The sequence below is a fragment of the Ambystoma mexicanum genome, chromosome 1p (genome assembly GCF_040938575.1).
Source record: "Ambystoma mexicanum isolate Mex_15411 chromosome 1p, UKY_AmexF1_1, whole genome shotgun sequence".
Lineage (NCBI taxonomy): Eukaryota > Metazoa > Chordata > Amphibia > Caudata > Ambystomatidae > Ambystoma > Ambystoma mexicanum.
In genome coordinates, this window is record NC_090921.1 from 1,065,728,151 (window position 1) to 1,065,756,099 (window position 27,949).

General features: G+C 45.0%; 1 protein-coding gene across 10 annotated transcripts in view; it reads left to right on the top strand.

The window, feature by feature from the left end:
* The window catches only part of LOC138447993 (SLAM family member 8-like), a 656,143-nt gene that overhangs the window by 435,588 nt on the left and 192,606 nt on the right, over positions 1 to 27,949 (top strand). For 4 of the 10 annotated variants that reach the window (XM_069604532.1, XM_069604519.1, XM_069604523.1 and 1 more), the window contains one exon: positions 4,395 to 4,765. The exons of 5 other annotated variants lie outside the window; for them this stretch is intronic. In XM_069604532.1, the coding sequence (XP_069460633.1) occupies positions 4,395 to 4,416 (22 nt within the window). In that variant the 3' untranslated portion in view covers positions 4,417 to 4,765. Of the gene's footprint in view, positions 1 to 4,394; positions 4,766 to 27,949 lie in introns of those variants that run through there. One more of the 10 variants, XR_011259978.1, reaches the window with a different exon arrangement.

Here is a 27,949-nt window from a genome sequence, read left to right on the forward strand (position 1 = left end):
CCGTACACAGCCCCACTTCGTCTCTGTCGCACGCACGCTAGAGTTCAGATGAACGCAACGGCTGCAGAGTGCTCTCACTTGGTGTTCCACTCAATCGCCATTACCCTGCAGCACACAGTGACGTCACCACTTTCCCACTTGGGTTGGGACGGAGCACATCTCTCGCTCCTAACCGTCATCCTGGGGAATGTCTTTTGCCGCACTGTAAGTACTTGAAACAGCAACAGCTATCTTGACACCATACACGCAGCAAACTCCTTGGCTCACATTTTAGATACTTCCAAGCCTTTGATGGACTGAAAAGCGCCTTGGCTCTGGGCTCCCACATGACATATCCCCTTCTCTTTTATCCTCAGTTTCAAAACTTCTTCCTCAGGGACCTGGCCTGGGTACATTCCTTGCACTTCCTTCACTGCACAAGAACACTCAAGACTTCCCCCTGCGGTTTTTAACCTGGAATCTACAGTTTTCCTTTCTTCTTCATTGCAGGGACTTCAGTACTAGAGCCTCCTTCATCTATCAGACTCTGCTTCCAGGGCTTTGCTTATCGTTTGGGGCTTAACTTCTTGACCTCCCACTTGGGGCTTCACTTCCCCCTTTTTTTCAAACTTAAAAGTCTATGCCCATTATCCCTGGGTGATGGGGCTTACTTCTTGTTCTCTGGGGGCAGTGGTTCCTCCTCTCCTTCTGCTGCTGCTCCCCCCTCAGCAGCTTCTTCTTTTCTGCGCAGGTTCTCAGTAATCCTCGTCGCCAATGTTACAAAGCACCCTCTATAGACTTCTTAAGCTTATTTTCAAGGGTAGCTCAGCGTCAACGTGCTTGCCTTGGAAGCAAGACGACACGAAGCAACACAGTTTCGATCCCCGGGTCCGCGCTTAGAAACCTATGGGTATTTAAGCGTGTTATAAATATGCAACTAAGACAGAAACAACTACGCAACTAAACAAACAATTCCTGTAACAGCGCCTCGATGCCCCCGGGCTGTGTGAGCGTTTTAAAAAATGCAAATAAATACAAGATCTTTATTAGTAAGTTACATTAAGCTATTAACTAGGAGACCACTGGGTCCCGTCACCCAGGCTCAACTGACAAGGCTGGAATCCTGGAGCTGGATTCATAGCCAAACATTCTGCAGGCTCACACAGCGTTCCATGCTAGCTCACAGCAGCATCCCTTGCAGGCATGCACTGGCAACAAGTACATTATAACACAAACACCTTTCTTCCCGCTAGTGATGAGCAGTCACACCCAGCTCATCCTCCTTTGCATTGCATAGGTGCTTCCTGGAATAATAATACCTCAATAAAACTTTCCCTTGGACCTTCAAATCGCAATCATTCTAAATGTCTTGACTTAATATCTTGACTTCTCTAGATTACCATTTGTGGGATTCCCTGCCGATTTGAGGCCATCGGCTTTGTGACACTGAACTGCAACAGAATCTCTCAAAGAAATCTACATCTAAGAGCCAGCAAGCAAAAATACCCCAACCCCTCCGACTCCACTCTCCCAACTAACCTCTCCTTTCCTAACTGTGCAACCTTACTCTTCACTCGCTCCCTTGAGAAGACCCTCCAAGTCTGCTGTACCTAAAAGACTTCTGGCCAACCTATCTTTTACCAACAACCACTCTCTCAATCGATGCTTTTCAAATTGGGGGCTGCCCATCCAGCAAGCCTAAGCCTATCCACACCCATCACAAAGAAGTTTCAGAGTTTTCATTTCAGCACACAGGTAAAGGGTACTTCCGACCTGCACCCATCAACACTTTGGGTTTTCTGCATCTGCCTTTCTTCAGAGCGAGGCACAGAAAGGCCAACTTTATTGGCAGAAGGGGACTTTATAGAGGCGCTTACCTTACCTAGAAATGGCACAGTAAATTAATGCCACTGAATACAATCTTCTCTTGCCTCCAGAAAATAAGCTATTGTTCTGCAACAAGTATTTTGTCTTTCCAAGATTCGAACATATCTAGTACTATGTTTTCTGCACAGGTTGCCTGTCAAGAAAATCGTATTAATTGCATATCACTTGTATGATGGGAGGAGCCCCCTCTCTCTCAGAACGAATATAAGCACTGCACCCCTCTTACAACACTAAGGTCCAGCAACGCTTAACTCGTCCGAGTCCTGAACTTGAATAAGAATTGACAAGAGTGGGTCCTCATTTTCCTTTATTAACACAAAGCTCTGGAATACCCTCCCTAAACATGTCAGCCTGGAAGCAAAACACATGACATTCAGCAAACAGCTCAAAACCTGGCGTTTGAAAAAAACTGTTTGAAAGATATGAAGGAAAACGGTGCAGAACCAAACCTATGCAACAGTTATCCTCCCAAACCCATCAACACACCGGAAAATTGATAAGGGGTCCAGTGTGTTGCACGAACATACCACATTGTGAGCGCAAACACCTCTATTCCCGTTAGTGGAAAGCATTCACACCCATTTTATAACCGCTTACATTGAATAGGTGCTATCTGGAATATTAATACCACCTCATTAAAACATGCCCTTCGACCTTCAAATTGAAATCCTCTTAGAATCTTGACTACCTCTCGAGATTACCATTTGTAATTACCAAATGCCAGTTTGTGACCCCTCTCGCATGACATTGCACTGCACCAGAATCTCTCCAACAAATCTACAACTAAGAGCAAAGAAGCGACAATATTACAACCGCTCCGCCTCCACTCTCCCCTCTCATCCCTCAACTACCCCATCACTAAATATCTTGCAAACATACGCTTTACTCCCCCCCTTCTACAACCCACCAGGTCGAATGTACTTAAGTCGCCTACCCAACCCATTCTTGACCAACAATCACACTCTCAATCGATGCTCCGAAACCCGGGGGCTTCCCATCCAGCTAACCTGCGCCCATCCATACCATCACAAGGAAGTGTCTGATTCTTCTTATCTGCGCAAAGCTAAAGGGTACTTCCAAGCTGCACCAACCAACACTGCAGGTTTTCTGCATCTGCCTTTCCCACTATCCGACCAACACCCCTTCCTGCCTTTCTTACAGGGCCATGGGCAGCGAGCCCAACATTATTGGCAGAAGGGCACTATGTAAGACCACTTACTGTGCCAACAAATGGCACACTGAATGAATGCCACTGATTAAATCCCTTCCTACATCCAAAGAATAAGCTGTTTCTCTGTAACAAGTATGTTGTCTCTCCATAAAAAGAGAAGACACTAGGTTGCAGCCACGTTATACACTCTCCTACCTCGAACTCTAAAACCTTTTCTGCACAAGAAACAATTATGCGGTCTTACCATAAAAAAGATGAGGCTCTTATTTATATACACTGAATGCACTCTCTGGGGTAATCTTCTCAGGCTAACAAGAACTGTCATGCGTGTTTGTCATGCAAGATGGTGACTGGGATGCAGCAGTGAAAAAAACTGCCTGTCCTATTTCAGTTTCTAGTTCTACCTCTCGTTTCTGCCTAACGAGACTGATTCCGAGATCTATGAACACATGCCCTATCCGGAACCACTGACAAGTGTTCTGAAAAGCTTGATTCAACAGAAATGCCTCGTTTTCAGGTGCTTCATAACATTGCCTAAAAAGTGTGTAAACGCTTTGAATCATCAAATGTAACCTGCAGCTGCACTATTCACGCACAGTACTGGGCAGGTGGGAACACGCCAAACTTGTTTTGAGCGACATTGAGACATGTTGTTCTGTTTCTTGACATTGGGCACTGGCAATGCATTCTATTAGTGGGCATTGGAGACTTGCATTTTCATTTAGTGGCCACGTGGGTACAATGTAAAGTTTACAGTGTATCTGAAAAGTTACAAAATTGAAGGTAAAAAAAATGGAGCTGTGGTTTCATTTTTTAAGAAAAAATAGATACAAATTGGAAAAAGGTGTACAAAATAAAATTGAAAAAATAGCCGGATATATATTTGCAAGTAAACCTCTATACGCCGAGAGCCAATTCATTTTTCAGGTAAGCGAAATATGCTTCCAAAAAAAGAGCTTTTTTTACTTTGCCCTGGAATCGCAGTAAATTAATGGTCGGTCTGTAATCATTTACAGAACTGCCAGATGTTTGTCATTCTCTTTACAGGGTAATGTGTGTGCCTTTCTATGGTGACTTAACAGGCTAAACATCCTGTTTCCGTGCACAGAAACCCCCCTTATTGCAGTCCGTCTGCACGTTTGTTTAGAAGCTGGAGCAGTCCAATCTGTTGCCTATCTCTACATAAAATATTTAGCTTCCTCTGTAATAACCTTCACAGGCTACAAAACTCGAAACTGCTTTAAATATTTTATAAAATGTTATCAGCCGTAAAGGGACATACTCTACTGTCAATCTGTTATCAAATATTAACAAATGCAGGCCTCATATAACTTGTATTGTTTTAATTGTTTAACAGATCCTGGAGCGAGGAGAGCTGAGACCGATATGTTCAAGGCTACAGAAAGAGAGAACCCACTGAAGCGAGCCTTGCGCTGGGGGTCCGAAGAGTGCACCGAAGACCGTGAGGGAGTTTGGCAAAACTAAAGGAGGGGCAGCTCACACGTTTAAACTGTGGCGCACTTCCTCCTCGGCCCTCTTCACCACCTCACCTGAAGACAATGTCATAATTCACAATGCAAGGCCAAAGTGATTGGTTACACTGGTGGTGAGCTCTGGCGTCACCAGAGGAACAGACGAACAGGACGTAAACAACAACGATGTCACGAGTTTCTTTTACGGTGGCGGTGCCGGGGTTTTCGGGCTCTCCAATAAACATCTCCTGCAAGAGCATTAGCAGAGGATGAGATGAAGACTGCAGTGCGCATGTCCGTGGGTATGCCCTCGCTCTGCACTGATCGAATACTCCTACCACTCCATACCAGAGCTACACCATACTCTTGCCATTTTAGCATAAGAGTGTATCATGGCCCATAGGCGAATTCCCCGCTCCAACTTTAGGTGACATCTGATAAGCAGCCTTAGTATTAGGCCTTGACAGCCTGCATTCACTGTTCACGTTAACCTGAATGCATTGTAAGAGTCAGAAATAACCCGGGCCTTTATCCATTACTACGCCAACATACATTTCTCTTGCTCATTCCTCTTGGCCCCTTCCTTTCCCAACCAGTAAGGTGCAGAATGAGACTTGTCCTCTTTTTGGCATAAAAAGGCCGCCGATTTATTTTCACACACATAATAAAAACACAGTAAACAATTGTGAAAGTAGCTCCGAAGGTGCGGCGACTGCTCCGTGTCCAAAACCTGCTTCTCCCTTTTCGCAACACAGTCCATAGTAGGCACAACTCCCCCAACCCTTCGTGTCTGAGACCCGCCTGCCCCTGCAGTTGTCCTGGGCTGGGAGAGCGCCGTTTGTTCAGGGGGAAACTGAGCCTCTCATTGTTACCACCGCCGCCCAGCCTCTTAGGCTCCCAAGAGGCGCTGGTCTGAGAAGAGCGAAGACCCTTCCGGCTTTCCCATGGCTCATTCGGAGTCTGCCTCTTGTCACTGTTCGCCAAAACACTGCCATGCCGAAGGTGGGTTACCGCCCACCACGACTCCCCCCTTTCCGACTTCTTAATTCCAGTGGCTACGTACATAACTCCAGTAACTCCATGCCCCGTGCTGACAAATGCACTCCGTCCTTGGTATAGTCCAGGACCCCCAGGTCTCGGCTTTCACCAATTGTGTGGTCACTTGTTTGCCATACTTCACCCTCAATCCGCTCCTCTCCATTTTCCATTAGCCCAAAACTCCCCAACCCACTTATCTTTGCTCTGCCTGCCCTTGCAGGAGTTACCATGCTGGGAGAGCACCGTTCCTGATGGGTGAAGTTGAGCTTTGTTCCTTTTTTATATTTCAAACCCAACTTTGCCTTCCTTCCCCTTTGTCTCAGTCCTATCCCTTTTTTAACAGGCAAATCCTACACCCTTCAATAATCCTCACACTGACGGCCCTTGCCGGAGATCTTGTGCTGGTGTAGCGTCGTTTCCGACAGAGGAAGATGACCTTTTCCTTCCATTAATAAAGCCCCTTTTACCTTAGTAATTTCAACAGGGAGGCCCCCCTTTGCATTTTACTTATGATGTAGGGCCAATCTCCCCCTCCCTAATCCTCTGCGGGTGGGCTGCCTTTGCAAAAGTTTTACTGGGCTAGAGGAGTGCCGTTCATGGCTGGGAGGAGCTGGCTCTTCTTCATTTTAAATAGACCTCCTTCACCTTTCTATTCCTTCAGCAGGCCAAAGCTCCCCAACCATAGACCCATCAGACTGCCTCCCCGCAGATGATGCCAGGCTGGGGGGGGGGGGTGCCGTTCCAGACCCAGACAGTCTGACTTGTCCTTGTTTCCTATCGGCCACCCTCGTCCCTCCTTCTGGCACTTAAATAGCTTCTTACTAAAAACCGATACTGCTATCTACCAGATGCTAACCCCACTCCCACTGTTTAACGATGCACCCCACTGTATTCCCGATGGAAGTGGTAATGCCTGCCCCATGGCCCCAGTCAGTGGCGGCCGCTTTCATAGGGCGGGGGGGTGCCGCCCCCTCTCCCCAGGGCCCCCACCAAGGCAAATGCATAAATGATATTTAAAGTTGTAACAGTGGAACTAAATCCGATTCCAATGATCCCAATAAAAATGAAATACGGTACCAAATACAGTCGTGACTCCTCGTGTGAGGCTCAGTCAGCTGTGACCAGCTTGAGCTGTGTACTTAACTTGTGACTGTCAGGGCAGGCTGCAACAGCGGGGCGCATCCCGTTTTACGCAGCTTTTTCCTATAGTAAAGTGCGTGGAGCTCATAGCTCCACGCACTTTATGTAAGCACATTTATTGTAGGATGCTGGCGGGGCGCTTGAGTTCTGGCCCCGCCAGTAATAATATATACGCAAACAGCGCAAGAGATTTCACTATGACAGTCAGACTGTATCTCTAGTACTTGGTGCGTAGATACAGAATGTCATTGGCTGTTTCCCAGCCAATGACATTTGAGTGTGGGAGTGGCCGAGTGGGGTGGACGGTGACTCAGTGTGCGTCACAATCGTGTGGTGTGTTTGACTTCTCTCATCGTGAGCCGTACCTCCAAAGACCAGGCCATTCACCACCAGTTAGCCGGTAAGTGTAATTTTACTTGTGTGCTAAATTTACATCATTCCCCAATCCCCCAGCGTGGCCCACGCAGCATGGACAGTGCAACTACTAGGCCCTGCACTCCAGGCCCCGGCGTGGCTACTAGTACTATGCCCTGCTGCATCGATGCAGCAGGGACTAGTAGCCACGCAGCACGATTGGCGCTCCGCTTGGCTGAGGTGGACATAGCACTGCCCTGGCTCGGCCTGGAATGTTTTCTGCCCTCAAATCCTCCACCACCGGGACAATGCTCGGATAAGGCGGGGAATGGGGCGGCATAATAATTTAGCATTTATATAGTGCTACGAACCGTCAGGTATCACTAGAAAATGCATAGTGTGGCATTCTTGAAGACGGTCACGGGCCGGCAATACACAAATATTTTGTTGTGCGGGTTTGATTTTTCCTCTTCTCTTTTGCGATGTAGCAGGAAAGAGCTGGCCAGTAAGAAATGCACAATAAAGTGCAAAATAAGTGTCTTTTGATGTTGTGGGGAGCCGCAACAACAACACTGCTGCCTCAAGCACTTATTTTGGGTGAGTCCAGTATGTAAGGTACATCACACGTTTTTGAAGCAGACGTAACTTTTAGTTCTTTAAAAGGCTTCAGTATTGAAATTGGGGAGGCGTCGGCGATGACAGCATTGTAGCATCCACCGAGTTCAGTTTTGTTGATTCTGGTAACATCAAAGCAATGTTAATTTCAAGATGTCCGAGCGTTTTTGCAGTTTCTCATACCATTGGCTGCTGACTCAAGTGATGCTACAGGAACAATCAGAATATTTTTCTGTTTGTTCTAGGAGGCCACATGTGTTCAGTTTAGGTGACTTTTCAACATGCAAAGTTGAAGAAATGATATGCACTTTTTTCCATACTTGGTATGTCGACAGATCTGGCAGGCCCTGAGCAGTCACTTGAAAAGCAGCTGCTCTGATCAGTGCTCAGCATCCTGTGTCAGTAGCTTTTCCGCTTTGACAGGATGATAATAGTAACTTTAGGACACCCACAGCAAACAGGAATGTGATCGAGAGAAAGGATTGAAATGGAACACGCAAAGTAGACTTAAATAACCGGTAGCTAAAATCTCACCCTAATGTAGCGCCTGGTTCTGGTGCGTGTTTCAGGTTTGTGAATTTCTGTCCATCAGTAATTTATTCAACCAACTTTCTCAATAGAAATTGTACGTGTTATATGTGAGTTTGGATGTGCATTTATAACACCTAGACATCAATCCCCCGCAATCCTACAGATTGATATTTGCAAATATGAAATGTCATATATGTTTCCATCATTACTGACTATATAATGAATTTCTTTATGCATACACCAAAGTACCAGCTATTCTCAATACAAGCTGCTGTAAAAGACACCATCACACGTGCACACGTAAGAATAATGTACCACCATTAGTATGTAAAACCTAATGCTTTTTGTCATATTTCGGTGGGTTTTTTGGACAGTACTGCACATATTGGAGGTCATTTTTTCCAAAAATGTCATGGGGGAGAACCCCCCCGGATCCCCCTTGAGTTGTGTGGGCTCGCGCGCTCAAAAAGTACCCCAGGGAAATGTACGCCCCACCAACTTTTAAACTCGCCAGCCGCCACTGGCCCCAGTCAAAACTTCAGAGATCCTGCTATCCCTCGTGCCAGCTGCCCCGTTAAAAGAACCCTGTTTGTCATTACTTGAACGTCGTTTCCTAACGCTGCTTTCTTAATTCTAGTCCCAACAATGCTGCATAACCCCCTAAAATGAAATCTGGCCTTTGTGAGGGTTAACTTTCCCCAGCGTCCTGTGTGCTTCAGCGCCCCTCCCGATACCGGTGTCCGGACATTTCATCGAAAACAATTGGTCGACAGGACATTTGGTCGACGTAATTTCGTCGAAAACCAAATGGTTGAATTTTTTTTTAATTTATATATATATTTTTAAGGTTGTAGTTTGGGGGGAAAAAAGGGTTTTTTAGAAAAAAAGGGGTTGGGGGGGACCCCCCCAAAAAAAGGGTAAAAATAAAAAATAAAAAAAATTCAACTATTTGGTTTTCGTCCAAATTGGTTCGACCATTTGTCTAGTCGACCAATTTTTTTCGATCAAATGTCTGGTAACCCCCGATACCATCTACTTTGCTCCATGACAATCGACAAATACCACATTCTGCGCAAAGTCACCCAGTTTTCGCCCCCGGGATTAAAGCTGCCCTGTTAAAAGTGTGCACACTCCATTCTCGCCCGCCGGCCACCAAGAAAGAAATACCATCGGCAGAGCCCATATTAAATTTGCGAAACGCACATTACCTTTATTATCGCAAAACAACCTTCCTAGCGTCAGGCCTGCCCCGCGTTGTCTGTCCTTCCACGTGCATTTACCTCAAACGTTAGACCACTATTAGACCACCAAGCAGATGCTTCCTCCTAATGCCAGGATTCACGGGAGCCGGAGTCGATACTCTCATCCGTACCTTCGCTCCTCTTTAAATCTGTCATCCCTCCCGTCATCCGACATTCGCCAAACTCAACAATACGCAGTGTTAATTCCCCTCACTGTGATAGTACAAATAAAAACATTCCTCTGGCATACATGCTTCCCGATCCATAATCCTCCTTGAAGAGCAACCCCTGCTAACACTTATGTGCCATCCATACCAACCAAAACAACCCCGTTGCCCGACACAATTCTAAATCCAGTGCTGTGAGTGAAAGTTACGTGAGCCTGATAAACCGCTTCCAATCTTCAACGATCCTCACTTATCTAAGAGAGTGCAGCCGCTACATTCAATAATTCATATTCAACTACGCCATGTTTTCATGAGCCGTGGCGCTTTTGCCGGTGTCGGGTCAAAGTTTCGAATCCAAAAGGATCGAATGCCATAGGGTCGAATCAATAGGACCTAAAACAAAAGGGTTGCATTTTAAAAAAAATATATATTTATTTTTTTGGATTTCCATATAGGAAAAAAAGTGAAAAAAATGGGGTTTAGGGGGACCCCCCCCCCAAAAAAAAAAAAAATCAAACATTTTTTTTAAAAAATCAACCCGTTTGTTTTCGGTCCTTTTGATTCGACCCTTTTGTCACTTGACCTTTTTGATTCGAAACTTTGACCTATAACCGCTTTTGCCCACAACCTACCTTCTTAACGCATCCTCCCACACCCCCATTACGCCGGGATATTAAAGATGGGGGCTGGGTTGCCGCAAATGACACACCAAGCTAGTGATATGTGACCCCTATCTCTGTGTGCTTGCCACGAGTTCTCAAAACCTCCGTGCTGATGAGCTATCTCACCTGCCGATTGGTATTTCTAGCTTTAAGACACAGCAGTACAGCTGTTGACTTGCCTGCAGGGACGCTTACATGTTCACCACACAGCTGATATGCTGAAGGTGAACCTTCGCCAATTCTGGTGTATACCGCAACAGCACAGAGACCCGTGAGCTTGTGTTCCTAATTTGAACAACGAAACTCCAGGTGCCAGCTTAGGAAGTATGCTCTGTTAAAAGCAAACACTCGCTGAGGCCGCTCCCCGCCTCTAACCGCCCTTTTGTAAGTCATGCTAGTTGATTGTGTAGCCCCAAAGTGTTGAAGTGCAATAGATGATTAATTATTCCTAATCCTCGATCGATGCCCCTTTGTGTCATCGGACGGATCGTAACCCGCACTAACTAAAGCTGGGCACCACCCCTTACCTTGCTCCATCCCCTTGGCGCTTCACTCCTGGCCACCGAACATTCCACAGCCTTATTTCCTTCACTCCGATCACGAACGACTCTCCATCCCCAAACGCTTACCAGGAACTCTTCCAGCCCGGAACGGCAGCAGGATCACGCAAACATCAAAACGAAAACCAGAAAGCAAAACTCCTTTTCTGCTGCGGCGGGCGTCCTTCTTCAGGAGGGGCTGGATGCTTCCTGCCCCGGATGCCCGCCGCCTATATGGGGCTTAGCGCACCCCTTTCCTTTGTTGCCCTTCGCGGGATTTCCAAGCGCTTTGGCGCGCTTCTCATTATCCCTCCCCTTTACACAGGGAGGAGGGAGGAAGAGGAGGACCCTGCCCCAGTTATCGGGGTGCCTCCTTCATTTCTTGTGTTTTTTCCGTCGTCACCTTCATACATAGCACCCGTAAATTACTCCCCACAGTTGATTCCTGTGTGCATCTGTGTTACATTTCTTTTATTGTACTGTGCGTGGAACACCCATGGTCCCGTGCAGACAACACATTTGAAAAAAAAGACTAGTTAAATAGCATGAAATAAAGCAGCGTCACGTTAATCCGCATACCGCATTTTCACCTAAGGTATTTTAAACATGGGCATTTACATCACAGCTGTTTTGCCGATTTAATTTTTTTATCTATAAGTGTTGTGTGTTTGAGGTATGGCATTGGAGGTGATGGGTGGCAGGGTGAGGAGGTGGGTATGGGTTAGATGGGGATTGGGGGGAAGCCTCCCAGTTCAAAGAAAAAATACCAGCCACGGTCAAAACACCACAGTGAAAATGCCCAAGTTTAAAACAGCCACGGTCAAAACACGGGAAACCCCTTCAACGGCTGATCTACTAATGACAAGTCCCAATAACACAGCTGAGGTATCAGGCAGAACTACAAGTCCAATGTCAGTTCATTCATTTGCACATGTTTAAGTAAACCAATGCTGACATATAATTTGTTACACTTTTCAGATGAAAATATTGTGTAATATCTAGTATGCAGTGCCGAGAAAACCGTCCCATCAGTATATGTTAGTATGTTTTTATACTATGACAAATCACCACCGTCTCTAGAGTGGCGCACTGTGCTCCCCCCTTAGCGGTGCCAACACCCATTGGCTCCACTCCCCCTTTCCGGGGAGGGAGTCAGACCACAGAACATAACCATTACTACTCAAATAATAAACACAGACGATTGTTATACATTTGGAAACAAAAAGGTCACATGTATTGGCGCATAAACAATACGGGGGCAGTCCCAGCCCTAAACAACGTCATGGTTCATGACCATAGACTTCTAAAGGTAGCCCAAAATCAGGGCAATGACAAAGTAGTGAATGTTTTGGTGTAACGTTGCTGCACACGGCTTTAGCAAGGCAGCAGGCATACGCTTCAGATTGAACTGCACGCAGTACTTCTTCCTCGGGCCACTGAAACTTGCAGGTGAGTTATCTCAAGTGTCCCTAAGGGACTCAGTGCCCATCGTCTGAATTTGGCTCGAGTGCGGCCATCGGGAAACCGCCCACGGTTGAAACCGCTCCGTTACACTCCTCCCTGGCTAGGACTTCCCCAAACTCCACCTGTGACAGAAATGGAACAATTAATACATGGTAAAGGAAAAACACGGAAAGCAGCACCTACAAACTTACACCTCGAAATCCGCTGAAACAAAAATGACATGTTTACACATTTTTATTCCAATTGATATCGCTAAGGTAAAAAATACTACCTACACCAATTTAGATACACCCAGAAAATGTAATAGCTGGCGCAGACAGTAACACACCCATAATCAACATTAGCTAGTGACTTATGACCTCGAGATCTGCTGAAAACCGAATTAAATGGCTGTACATAATGTTGCAAAATTGATATGCTATCCCGGACAAAGTAAGCCTACCTAATCTCTGACAACTTTGCGATCCCTGCCTGTTCTAAACTAGCCAGAAAGGTGCTGGTGGGTGGGTCTTCAGGCAGGGGGGACTAGAAAGAGACCTAGTTGGCATACCCCCGCCTTATATCACGTCCCTAGGTGTGCAACAGATGTGCAAGCCCTGAGGACCCCCCTTCCTCCTGGAAGAGGAAAAGTGGGAGTTCCCTGCACAGGGGGCCGGGGGGCCAGAGGGGTGACCAGCTATGCAGGCTGTCCCTCTAGCGCCTCTAGAAATAAAATGAGTGAGGGGAAGATGAGAGGATGGGCAAATGGGAAACAGATGCTACAAACACAGCAGAGCTCATTTTAATGACGCTCGTAATTTGACGGCAGGAAGCCGTTACGTTAGCAATGCATCATAAAATGGTACCCCGTTGTTCGAGCATGTCAGGCAGAGTTTAATTTTCATTGGGAACACTGCTTACCATGCGCTCAGGGTAAGCATTGTTCAAAATTACAAATAGCTGCCGTCGGGCTTCTTTTTTCATATGTTGCAACATGACATGTGACCGAAGAAGAAAGAGGGAAGAGAGTGAAGTGTGGTTTTGGGCTCCTGCTCCCTCTACTGTTGGATGCCTTGTCTGGGAGCCTGCATATCAATGATGTAGAGGCGTCAGAGAGGAGCACAGGGTCTCCGAGCCCTGTTTGCATCTGTGGCCCCTGTGTGGTTGCATTAGGGCATCTCTGCTCTCCAGAACATCTCCAGCCACAAACCCCTATCCTGTTCTTCTGTAACACTGTGTAGGGCAGAGAGGTGAAGGAGGTTGTGTGGGAGGTGGTGCTGGGCTATTTAAAAAATCCCTTGTGTGCTTTCCAGTGCTTTGCCATCAATGTCAGCAGCTGGGTGTTTGTTTAATAACAGTACCTGGCACACCAAGTCATCACACAGGTACATGATTGCTATACCTGGCAAAAGAAGTGAGTACCTTGGTGACTGATGGCAACACTTTGCAAAGAAAGTAGCTGGGCATATAAAAGCAATACTTTGCGAATGGTGTTGACCTGTGCACATTGTGGAAATACCAGGAACATGCTTCTAGTACCTCTACATTTGATTGCAAGTCCTGGCAAATATGCGTATCTGAGCAAATGATGGCAATACATGGCATATGAAGTGCGTAACATGGCATGTGGTGGCAATATATGGCAAATTACCCAAGTACCTGGGCAAATATTGGAAATACCTTGAAAACGTTGTGAGTATTTTGACAAATTATGGTAATACCTGAAATGCGAACATATGATGCCATTAACTAGCATTCAGCTCAATTCTCTGGGAAATTGGCGGCAATACTAAATGGTGCCTACTCATGGAAAATAATGTAACTGTAAAAGTAGTGTAAGTACCTGGGCATATAAGGACAATAGTAGCTAAATGGTATGAGCTACTTAGCATATGGCATAGCTTGGAAAGGTCCCCTATGAAAAAATGGATTAAGCCATCCGAAGCTACGAATCTACGACCCAGCAGAACCATTCAAGCGATCCAGTGCTTCACATGCAACCACAAACTCCAGAATCTAAAACCATGTCAAAATAGCAGTGGGACCTGTTTGGGTCAGCCTTACTGGTATCAATACTTACTGGAATAAGCCTGCATACAACACGCAAACCAAGAATACCGTGGAGATCAAACTCAGTTGGGTCAATCTCCCTATATTCTTCTGTCCATCAAACATAAAGCTGACACCGCAATATTATCAACATAAAATGGAATCCTGAACTGTAAGCACAACTCGCCTGATGGATAACAACACAGCAGAACCTCCACTTGTATCCTTTACCATAAAGGCAGACTGGAACTCTAACAGTTCAGTATAGACTTAAAACTTAAATAGCAGTGTTCCTCAAGAGTTCACACCAGATAGCCTTTCGTGAACAAACCAGTTCACCTTTCAAACTACTACCAACCGTATACTACACACACTGCAGATTTTGCTTCCTGGCACCACCACATCACACTAACCTTTCCCAGGTGTCCAGCCCTCTCATCTCGTAGAATCTAGGTCCTCACTTCTGGATAAACGATATGCTCAAATGTCACTGTCACAAACCCGATACAGACCCACAGGACTTGAATACTTCTACCCTGCACTCATGAACACCACAGTCTCCCCACCTGCCTCTCGCTCCAGCCTTCTAACCCACCCCCTCTTTTTTGACCAACCACATACTACCACGCCACTAAAAAGAATGTCAGATCGGAACTATACAAGACCACTTTACACTACCTGACATCACATATGTTTCGAATACCTGTCAAAAAGTTGTAGTATTTGGGCATATGATAAAAGTACCTGACATGTGGTACACAGAGACTGATCTCTGTCTCCCGACAGTATCATTGCACTGAAGACTTTTCCTCCTCTGTTTATCATCCTATCATTTATATCACATCAGATTTATATAGCACAAACCTAACTGGTAAGGTACAGCACACTCTACTAGTCTAAGGGGTACAAGTGACATGGTGCAGGGGTTGGGAAAGGGAGAGGCAGATGTGGGGAAGGATGAGTAGTGATGGTAACTCCACAATTTGCATTCCTCTGTGTGGGCAAACACACTTGTGATCTTCAAGTGAGTTGCTGATGCCTACAGCTTCAAGTGGTTTACTAGAAAGCTTGATATGCAACTTTTCAATTCTGTCACCTCAATTGTTTTTTCTGCACTGATCAAGCTGTGCACAAGTCCCTGCATGTTTGTGTATCTTAAATAGAGTGACAATACAGTGCTGCAGTCAGACTGAGACATTTGTGTGTCTAGGCTATACCTCCATTATAGCTTTCACAGCATTTGAATGTCTTCTCCCTGGCCATTCTAAATTTTGCTCCACCACCATTGTTCTTGAATTCAAATCCCTGATCTTGAATTCATTTGCAATAACTGTGGGCCCTATTATGATGTGCATTCATGCTATTTATGCTAGTAGGAAAAACTCTTCCTATGTTGCAGGATCAGCCATTTTAGATGGATCTATAAAGAATTCCTCGTACCTACTTTCTCCTAGCCGGTGGTCCTACGCCTGCACTTCAAGACACTATCTTCAGTCCATTCTCAAGACATCTTGTTTATTACATTCCATGTTTAGCACTAGGCCACGGTCATCAGGGGACGTGTAGTGCATTACGCTCTTCTTGGCAATGCAAGAATTCATTCTAAACTAACTCGGCCTCAGAGTGCTGATACGAACTGGGTGTTTCTGATGCAGGAATTCCTTGTTCTATCTACTGTGTGCATGGATTCTCATCATTTGACAAACCTATTAGGACCACTTGTTGGAGGGACTCTCTTGTAGAATGTATTCATGGCCCAGGGAGGTTTCTCGCCAATCTAAGCAAGCTTTGCATTCTCAGTGTATTAAGCTCATCTAGAATACCAGTGCTAAGGCAGCCAAGATGCAGCTCTTAGGGGGTGATGTGGGGCACCAGGAAAAAGTATATACCTTATCACTTTCAATAAATGGTATGCCCACACTGAACTATCAAAAATAATGCTTTGCCTTCATTGCAGATAAACGCAGAGGAGAGGATGTACCTACAGTAGTAGGTATGTAAATGCCCTCTTAGAGCTATGGTTGCAATCTATAGTTTGTATGGGTCAAACAGGGCTAACAAGTAATACAAGCTCCAATGTTATCTGGTAGTAGAAGGACAGAGTTCTCATACGCTGGATTAAGCGTAAACACTGGAAGTCGTAAAAAAGCTAAATTCAGTTTTCCTGTGCAGTTCTATTACAGCAACAGGCATTCATGCAACTTCTGGATGGGTGCAATTCGGGATCTTGTGGTCCAGTCTTCTTTTTTTCGTTCAGACTTCATTCTCCCTTTATTTTCAAAATTACCAGCTGTTCTTTGTTGAAGGTTTCCCTAATACTACAATTCGATGGGTGGGCCTAGTCCCTAATTAAAGACCCTGCTTCAGAATCTTGCAGTCAGGTTTTGTTTGTAGTTTCTGACCTTGTCTTCAAAGAAATTTCAAAATCAGCAGGCGCATTGTTTCAATGAATGGTCAGTACAAACAATCGATGGGATGGCTTTTCCTAAAGAGATTCCCAGTTCTACACTTCAGACCCTAGTTGGTGGCTCAGTGAACTAATGCATTGCTACAGGGGCCTGTCTTTGACCTCATGGTCACGGGTTCAAATCCCAGCAGGTCCACTCAGCCCTCCATCCTTCCAAGGTAGATAAAATGAGTACCATTAAGTTGGGTAACAATAAACATGTGTTATCTGTCAATAGATAGCGTCAAGATACCCTTCTAGGGGTGAACGTGCGCTCTACAAATACACCTGTTATGTTAACCTCACGTTCGTGCATCTAGATAGTTCTTTTTCAGCAGTCACATTGGCTGTGTAGTAGTCTATGGAGTCTTTGGTTGCAGGACAGCAGCAAAGAAGCAGGAGAATCTAGAAGATGGACCATCCAGGGTGTAAATATTTGTATCCAGCTCATTGCACAGCCACAGATTGCAGACCCTGCTGGTTGTTACTGCTCTCACCGATCCTGTGTGCCCACCTTTTTGGGCCAGTACATGTATAGATATCTTTTGTATGCGAGGCTTCAGTCTCATGGGGGATTAGAATGGGAGGTGTGCAACAGCTTGAGAGAGCGTGTGTGGCTGGTTGGAAAAGAGGGACGCGACGGAGTGGAGAGGCTGCCGGTGGGTGTGCTAGATAATTGTAACGAGCTGAATAAAAGTTTACTTATCCTCCAAAGGCTCTGGCTCGTAATAATTGTGATGAGTGCTGCTGGAGGGAACATTAACCAGGCTGGTAGAATGAAAGGACTGGGAGCACATCCACGCCCCAGCCCCATGAATAAGCAAACACGACACAGAAGGAACCTCATCAGGATTTGCAGTAGGCGGGCATGCCAAGTGGAATACCAGATGGTCAGCAGTTAAACTTTTGGCGACATTACAGCATCCTGGTGGCCAAATCGGAAATAAACTAGATGTTGTCTAGTAACTACTGCATGGAACCTTTACATATCCTAGGGAAATGAGCAAAACTGAATTTAACAGAAAGTTACTAATAGGTCAAATATGGCAGCTGCAAGCATGAACACACCCCACCTTATCTTAGGGAACCATGTGCTCCACCAATAGAATGGAAGCGTGGGATAAGAAGGTTCAAGACTTATGTCATTACCATAGGAGGAGAAAAGTCCTCTGCAGCCAGGAAGCAAGTAATACTATTTCATAACCTAGCCGCAGAGGCTCGGAACATATATGATGGTCTAGCAGACATAGATGAAGAAGGTGCAGGGGACATAGATGAGTTCAAAAGGGCATTTACAAAACCATGTGGGGCCCAAAACAAACAGTATTTGAGAGACACAAGTTATTCCAAAGAACACAGGAACAAAATGAGCTGGTCAAAGAATTTCATAGCTGCACTGAGAAGCCTGACTTCGGAGAACTGACATTGTCACTAATAAGAGATCAATTAGTTGAGTGTACAAATAACCCCAAAGTTCAAGAAATATTATTGGCTAGGTACACAACATTGGAACAGGTCAGTTAGCATAACTAGATGCATGGAACAAACTGACTCATACATAAAACAAATGGAAAGGGAAAAGTGAGAACATTTTGAAGTTTGTGCAGTGAAAACGCAATCCAACAAGCAAGAAGAAAATTACAAACGGGAATACATGTTTTCTATTGGGTGGCCCAAGGCATTAAACAAGCAAGCACTCTTGCCTTGCAAGGATTGTAACATACCTCAAATGCAAGAAGAAAGGAACATTACAAGAATGTGTAGATGCGTGGGAAATTCAACCACAGCTGAAAGAATGGTGAAATGCATTGTGGAACCTAACCACGAAATGAACAACACAGGTTGTCAAGTATTTGAAATAACAGCCATCCATCGGAGTAAATTAGCATCAGGGATATACATGGTGTGGAGACATGATTTACTTATGAAGGTGGACAGTAGTTCACCATGGACAATCATATTGCAAGAAACACTAGTGAGGATATTGCACAGAGATATCAGAGTTCTGCCCATCTGACATAAATCTGTTCGCCTATGCCGATGTCAAGATATATATAATGGGAACATTTCAGGATCTTATTTCGTTTTGGAACATAGTGTCAAACATGGATAGTTGTAGCAAAAAAGGGTTGTCTTTGTTGAGATGAGAAGAACAAAGAAAATTACACATCGGCATTAAAGCCTGTACAACATATCCTGTAACAGTGTCAGAGGTAGTGGATAGTTGAACACAGTTGTATCCAGAAGTACAGAGGGAACGTAAAGATTTTGAGCACCAGATTAAACTAAAGGCAAAAGCTTTACCAATTGTTAATGAATGGCGATCAGTGCCGCACAGCATGAGAGATGGGCTCAACCAAAAAGTGAATAAGATGTTTCAGGAAAGGGTCATAAAGGAATTCACAGTTCAGAATGGTTATCCCATGTTGCCTTGGTATCCAAGGCAAATGGCAAGATTAGAGTATGTATTGAGCTTGGTAGTAGTTTGTCATTTATATAGCACCTTTATCCCATTAGTATGCCCTCAAGATGTTTGTTGTGGGAAGGCCTCGGGGGACCGAAGTCCAAGATATGGGAAAATTGTCAGGAAGAATAGGATGCATGTGTGCATTTGGCCAAGATAGGGAGTTGGGTGGGCTGGCCAAGCTCCAATAAGCTTCTCATGATGGTCAGGCACGTGGGTGGGTGCTGAGAGATGGTAAAGAGAGTGTACAAGTGCAAGAGACTTATGTGTCCAGCTAGACAAACCTTTTGTTGTAGAGCATAGCTGCATTCTAATGGCAGCAATGTTGTGCTTTGTATTTAGCATCGTGTATGGAGGGGAATGCGTGCAGGAGTGTGGCCTTGCCTGCGGCTGAAGTTCCAAAGCATGGAGTGCGACAGGTTTAAATGCATTTGGCTATATTCTAACGAATGCCTTAGTGCACGAGCTACATTTTTCATTCACCTAGAATCCCTGCAATGGTTACATTCTTCCTTCGTCTAAATTTAAAGCCTGGGTTACTTTCTACCTACACCTAAATTCAATGCAATGACTACATTCTACCTTCATCTTGATTCAATGCACTGGCTACATTCTACATACACCTAGATTCAATCCACTGGCTACATTCTGCATACACCTAGATTAAATGCACTGGCTACATTCTGCTCAGTTCTATTGAGTGCAACATGGGCTAAACTACACAATTATTTTAAGTGCAATATATTGGATACACCTGAATAATAGAGAAAAGAAGAAAGGAGGAGGTGTAGCCATTTTGACTAGATCCTCTCTTGAAATTAAAAACTTCAAATCACTTGACTTGGATGCTACATCTCAGGTAATGACTTGTAGTTATTACCCATCACCTAATGAAGCCTATCGGTTGTTACTCTTCTACAGACCCCCTCGCCCAGCTACACTTGAAGCTTATTTTGGGTCTGAAACACTCCACCACTCAAAACTAGTTATCCTGGGTGACCTGAATATATGGTGTAATGTCCTGGAAGAAGCAGATTGGAGATATCTTTATGACATTCTACAGAGCCATGACTTGCATCTTCTATCTAATTTGACGACCCACATTGGTGGACACTGCCTGGATCCTGTTTTCTTCAGGGGGTTGAAAGTATGTGAGCATAAAATTACCCCAGGTAGCTGGTCTGATCGTGCGGTGGTGAGTTTTTCAATACCCACCAAACCACTGATCCTGTGGTAAAATGATGACCACTATTGTGCAATTGCCACGTCGGATGAAAGATTTGGATCTCATCTCAAGTAAAGAACTTTTGAGGGATCTAACTCATGTGCAATCTATTACCAATTGTACAGAATCATAAACTGATCTTATGTCACATCTCCAAATGAACTGCGATAACATCTCTCCTTTAAAAAGTGTAAAAAAACCTTGAATAAAAAAAAATCAATGGTATAGTGAAAAACATCAAAATCTTAGGAAAGGCTACTGGAAAAAGAAAACATAAGGCTTAAGACCAGGCATATTGTAGATCGCCATGTAGCCAAACTAGCTTTGGAAGAATATAAACACAAGATCATATTAGCAAAATCTTCCTCCCTGCAAAAACAAATTAACCCAGCAATTAAAAATGTCACCAACCCAGAATGTATTAACATTGGCCTGCCAGCCTCAATTCAAATGGCCAACAAGCTCAACGTTTTCTTTCTGTATAAAATTAAGAATGTTAGAGCCAGTATTGACACTGTCCATTGTTCTCAAACCTGTTCCAACAAATAAAAATATTCAACAGGATGTGGAAACCACCTGTTCTAAATTTGAGTTCCCACCGGTAAGGATTGAGGAAATTATCAATCTGCTGTCTAAACTTAAACCCACCAGTTTTGCATATGATCCAATTCCTGCTTACCTAGTTAAGTAGAATGCTTGTGCAATTGGCGAGACTGTACAGACCTTGGTAAATGCCTCACATGATCTGCATTGTGTTCCATTGGATTTAAAAAGGTCTTATCTCACACCCCTGTTAAAAAAGTCAACATTGGATAGTCAAGTTTTTTGTAATTACCATCCAATTGCTGGTCTTCTAAAGCCTGCCAAAATATTGGAAAAGTTTGTAACCACTCCCTGGAGAAACATAACCTCCTGGACTCATACCAGTCAGGTTACAGAGCAGGCCAGGGAACTGAGACGGCCCTGATGGCAGTCTGCAACGATCTGTTGGAGACTGCCGACGATGGGGGTATCAGCATGCTGGTCATGCTGGACCTGTCAGTGGCCTTCGATATGGTTGACTTTAAGATTCTTATTTCTAGACTGTCATCGGTGGCACAGGTATCCAACAAAGCATTGGAATGGTTTGTCTCATTCCTGACCAACAGGTCAAAATTGGTTCACATTTTTCCGACTCTTTATCTGTGGTTTATGGGGTGCCTCAGCAACCATTGTAGGCAATAGACAGAGTCCTAATATGTGCGGAAAGAAATTACAATTCGGATGCTGGAAAATAAGTGGCAATTGAATCCATCAAAAACTGAGGATATCGTATTTGGCTCTAAAAGAAAGGTAATGAACATTCTACAAACCATCCCATGTCCATCTTTGTTTGGTTCACTTACAAAGTTCTCTGATAAAGTAAAAAATATTGGCTGCATTTGGCAGTCCAGTGTGTACTGCAATCTACATGTCAACCAGACAGTTAAGTCTGCCTATTATCAATTGAAACTCATCAAGCCTCTATTGCCTCTAATTGCAGAAAAGGACCACTCAACATTGGTCGGTACACTTATAAATTCAAAATTACACTGTAATGCCCTTCTCATAGGGGTCTAAACATTTCAAATACATAGACCTCAGGTTGCGCAGAATTCTGCAATCAGGCTGATCTTTTCACTACCAAGGAAGTCTACTGTCTCTCAGTATTGTCAACATCTTCATAGGCTCCAGGTACAGCAGCACATTTTCTTTAAGGTACAGTGCCTGGTCTTTAAATGCATTCATGGCCTGGCCCTAACCTGATTTAAAAAATTCAAGCCATCACTGTACTCAATCAGTTTGATCTATGCGACAGGGCCTGTTAGCGGCCCCCTTTGCCAAAACAACATGGGGTGACATGCGTTTTTTGTCCTTTGACCTCTGTTCTTGGAACGCTTTACGAAGGGACCTTGACAGATTGAGTCTCTATCTATTTTTAGGAAGAATCTAAAAAAGTATCTTTTCATGTAATTTGTCCTTAACAATTAAAACAAACTTCAAGCGATAGCCTAGTGAAGTCTATGACCAGCTATTAATTAACATCTGCGCCTAGATGCAGTTCTGCTTTGACCCCATGGGGTATGCGCGTTACAAATAATGACAGATGACACCTGCAGTCTTAAACAGTATCCTGGCTTGGAGTGGAAGCCAATGTAGTTCGCATAGGATGGGGTAATTCGGTCAAATTTCTGTGCTCCCATAATAAGACATGCTGCAGCATGGTGAACTGCTTTTAGGGGAGCCAAGTAAGTAACTGGGAGCCCTGTTAGGAGAGCATTTCCCCCATTGATGTGCAAGATCACAAGGGCCTGCACTATGGTCTGGAAGTCCTGCGGCAGGATGAAGGGTTTGCTTTTTCGAAGGGTAGGGATTCTGAGTCAGGCTATTTGGGCCTTGTTGGCTATGTGTTTCTGGAAGCACAGGCTGATGTCAATGGTGAAGTCTAAGGATTTTGCTGAGCCTGAGAGTTGTTGATCAAATCCTTCCAGGGCATATCATTGAGTCATTTTTGGACAACTTGTTTTTTAGTGGGTGGAACGATGAGGACAAATTCAGTCTTGGATGAGTTTAGTTTGAGTCAGGCAGTCGACATCCAGGACTGGATGATAGCTAGGTAATTGCGGAAATGAATTATGACCTGCATGATATTTACTCTCCTGTACAACTGAGCATCCTCGCCATATTGGTGGATGGCTATATTGGGATCTTTGAGGAGAGTGCCCAGAGTCTCCATGTAAAAGTTAAAAAGGATTGGTGAGAGGATGGAGCCTTGAGGGACTCTGCTGGAGACCTGGATTTGGTTAGAATGCAACAGGTTCATGTGGACAGCCTGGTGCCTGACTGAGAGGTAGGAGGTAAACCATTTAAGGACAATGCCAGAGGATCCCATCCTGTCAGGAAGAAGGGAGAGAAGGATGCGATGGTCGACTGTGTCAAATGCAGTCAAGAGGTCAAGTAGGACGAGGAGGCATGACTCGCCCTTTTCCATTATCTTTATTTGGAGAGCCTCATCCACCACCTGGATGGTGGCTGTCCCAATGCTACACTTTGGACGTAAAGCTGACTGGTGGTCATTTAGGAGGTGGAGTTGCTCGATTCTGGCGAGTAGTTGTGTAGCAACTACTTTTTCCAAGATTTTGCCAATAAACAGGAGGTTTGTAAAGGGCCTGTAGTTAGACGGGTGCTGTGGATCTAGGGTTGTTTTTTTCAAAAGAGGTTGTATGAGACCAGTCTTGCAGGTGTTCGGAAATGATCCTTTTGCGAGGGAGGGAATGATGATGCTGAGGAGCGCATTGAGCACAGGGTCCGTCAATTGTTTCATGATGGAGACTGGAATGATATCGTTAGAGTAAGAAGTTGGTTTCAGGGAGACAATCATTTTTAAGAGATCCGGGGGAAAGGGAGGAGAGAATTCAGTCCATAGGAGCAGTGTGCATGCTGGGGTGGAGGGGATGCTAATGATGTGAGAGGTTGATTCGATGGTCTCTCGGATTTTGTCTATTGTTTCAATAAAAATGTGTTGATTCGGTCACATTTTTCCTGAGTTGCTGGTACCTCGGGGTCGGGTGAGGGTTTGGTACAATGCTTTACTACTTCAAAGAGGGCTTTGCTCCTGTTAGAGGCTGCTGCAATGGTGGTGGAGTAGTAAGCAGCTTTGGCCTCGGTAATCAGAATCCTACAGTTTGCAAGCAGAGATTTGAAGTTCGTGAGGTCTCCCTAGTTATGGTTTTTGTGCCACCATTTATCTAGGGCTCTGATTGAGCGTTTGTTGGAGGCTAGCTTGGGGATGTACCATGGGGAGGATGGTTTGGTCTTGGCCCGGTTGGGTTTTAGGGGGACAGGAGTGTTAACCAGTTTCATAGCAGAGTTGCTGTATTCCCTGTGGCGGGGAAGTCTGCAAAGTTTGCTTCTAGCTCATTGACCAGTAAGGTTTTGAATGAGCGACGTTGAGTGTGGGGGAGTTTAGCCTGACGTTTGTGAGCCATAGCAGAGTGGGTCACTGATAATGGGATGACCGCATGGTCAGACCAGTCAAGTGGTATAGGGTCTTGACAGGTGATGCAGGGGGATAACGTGAAGACTAAGTCTAGGGTGTTGGCTTTGTTGTGCGTGGGGGAGAAACCAATTTGCTTTAAGTGCATGGAAGCGGTCAGTGTGAAAAGCATGCTTCAAGTGTGGTTGTCAGCCTGTGACTCAGGGACGTTAAAATCACAGAGAAAGACCTTATTTGAATGTGCTAATTTGGCAGAGGAGAGTAAGATGGAGATGGCTGCAGTGAAAGAGTCACTCCTATGAGGTGGTCTGGAGATGAGGTGATCTCTTGATATGACATGATATATGATAAAATAGGTTATTTACAACATGCTTAATACCCAGAGCTTTCTAAGCGCGGACCTGGGGATCAAACCTGTTGTGCTCTGTGTCGTCTTGCTTCCAAGGCGAGCACGTTGCCCCCGAGCTATCCTACCTAGCACATGGAACATCCAATGTGCCTGTGGGCCTTTGGGTCACATGCACTTTACCTGAGTGTTACATCTGGCCACCTTCTCTTCGGTGCATGTGTACACATCAAACTGTCTAGAAGTCTGGGCGTGACCACATGGGTGCCCACACAGTTAGTGGTCTCGAAACCTGATGGACCATGTTGCAGTACAACTTTTCCCCCAAAATGGTTCTTTATTTCTGCACTAGCTATTGGACCTCATCCCGAGTCTGGAAGTAATTCAGCTGTAAGTCCATGGACTTGCCGCCAAACGAATTTACTATTGCCGCTACTCGGATCTGTGGCATTACCACAGTATTACAGGTAGTGGCACGGTGGTGTTAGTCCCTGTTTTTTGGACTCCGTAGGACTTCAGGGGAATTGATGGTGGATTTACCATTCAGTACATCCTCTACCTTACTGAAAAAAAATGTAGTACAATTGTACATTAATGCTACGGTAAAGTGGCGGTAACCTAATTACCGCCACTTTGCCATCACTTTTTACTGCATCACCATACTCGGAACGAGGCCCATTGTCTTACAGCTTGTGTGCTTTCTAGAAGTTACAGTTTACTTCGTCATGCTTTCTGCTGTGATAAGTTCATTGCCTGCACCTTCCTTTCAACGCCAAGAAGCCTTCTTAGAAGCCTATGTCAACAATAAAAAGCAATACGTTCAAATACAAGTAGACGTGGATACACAGCTTCCATGTTACAGACGTTTAATTAACTCGTGGTGCTGTAAATGATCATCTGTGTTGAGGGTATTTGGTGCCTGTACCTGATCAGTTATTGAACTTTATGTTTGAAATATGTCTTTCTTTTAAATTATGATTTTAGTTATGCAAACAAACCTTACCGCGTCAATTCGGCCTTGGAACAGATTAGCATACCTGGGTCGTGTGGGAGGCAAATGACCTGCAATGCGAACACATTATTAAGTGCATCGTGGTTACCCAAATCCATTTGTAGAATAAAGAGATACATTGTTCCTTAAAATCTAGTATGAACATGGTGTACTCTTTGGCCATTACCGGGTTAACAATTAGCACATTTAGTGGTTTATTATTTCCTATTACTGGATATTGATCAGCATTTCCAATCAGCTTTAGAAAGGAAACGGCGCCACCAACCTCCCTTGAATCAATACTAGACCGTGGTTAGCACGTGGTGTTTGGAAAAGTGGATAGTCACTAGGAGAAGCTTGAAGCCTCTATAGGAGCATGTGCTGTTTGTAGAGCTGCCAGAGCAGAGCAGTGTTTCGTTTAATGGGGTCAAAGGTTTAACTCTGTGCGGGTGCTTTCTAAGTGCATTATGTTTTCATTCTTACACCTTGAAATCATTATGCATAATTACGAGCCAACATGCCTTTAGGTGTATCACACACTGGGCTACATTAAAGTAGCTCCTATTCTTGATTTGAGATCACTGCGATATTTACATCTCTGGTGCAAATAATGTTCTGTATGAGGTTCATAACCCAGATCTATGTGCAAAGGTCACCCTGAGAATGCTGTCTGTTTCCAATGCCGACAGCCTCTGACTTCTCCTTTCCCGCCTCTCTGGCCCCATAACACAAATGCTGGTTCAACTGCAGTGCAAGCACTGGATACCCATTCAAAGTACTGAGCCTGTCTAGCCTAAGTTCTGTGCCTCGCAGGCATGCCCTGCCTTTCTTTCCCTTTTCATTTGGGGGCAGTCTACTCGTTAAACTGCCCCCGAATTTTCCACTCTGAACACTGACAGGTTGTGTTGAGAGGGGGCCCACCCCACTCACAATCCCCCATATTCCATCTTTCGCTTGTTCCCTCCCTCGCTGTTCCCCTATCTGTCTCTTAGTTCACACCCCCACTGCTCTTCCTGCTTGACAACACTGTGCCGTCCAGGCCACAGCCGCGCCATCTTGATGCCAGATGTTAAAATATACCTAATGTTATAAAGCTTGGGCTGGCTGCCTTCCTTTTAGCCTATTGGGTTATTGCTTCTATGAGCCTGTATGAAAATAGGATTATAGAATAGGTGGAATCTCTGCTTGAGATTCCCTGATAACAGAAGATATTTAATCAGAAAAACACCAAGTTGGATACATATGAATTTCCTTATTCTGAGCCCATAACACTCTTCCCCATGGGAGCATGGGCGTAGGACATGTGGGGGAAAGGAGGAACAAATCCACCCCACAATTGTAAGTGGGGGGGATATAATGGCATTTATCCCCCCAGAATATGCAAGTGTTTTGCACAGTGCACTGTGTCTCTGCCACTATCTGAAGTTGCATGCAGCATGTACAAATACTTCTGCAGGTTGCAGCCATCAGTGTGCAAAAGTACAAGTTCTGCAGGCTAAATGTACTTCTGCTCGATGCGTGCCGTGCGCATTTGGTACGTGTCCGGGCTGGGGAACAAACTGCACATGCCCCTGCGCAGTGCACTGCTGCGCAGCCTGCGTTTGTCCAGAGCGAAGTGGAGCAGCCAGGAGAGGGAGACTAGAGAGAGACTTGACTTGAGCTAAGGTTAAGTGAGTAGTAGTGTGTGTGTGATGTCGTGTGACTGGACGTGGGGGGACAGTGTGACTGAGTGTGTGATGTCGTGAGGGGGGACGTCAGGTAACGGTTCCCCTTGGCCCCAGACCATTAGCGCTCGCCCAAAAACAATGGCACCCGGGCCAAGAAACGGACATGGGTATACCACCAGGGAAGAGAGTGCAGAAAGCCATGGGTGTCGCTGGCCCGGCTGGCACTGTTCTCAATCAGAGCTTTTCCTCCTCATTGCCCCCACCCCAAGTAAGTTACTCACCTGGCCAAGGCAGACTGCCATACATCCAGGCTGTAATTAAATCAAGGGCCCGGGTCCGACTCGACATTCCCAATGGTGGGGCTGTGCAACCATTTCCCGGGCCTTCCTGATCAAGAAGTCTTTCGTGTCCAGCAGCCGGAGGAAGTGGTGCGAGCTCCTGCATGAGGAGAGGGGTGATGTCTAGGTGAGTTTATTGCCGCTGATATTTTATTACCCACTGCATGAA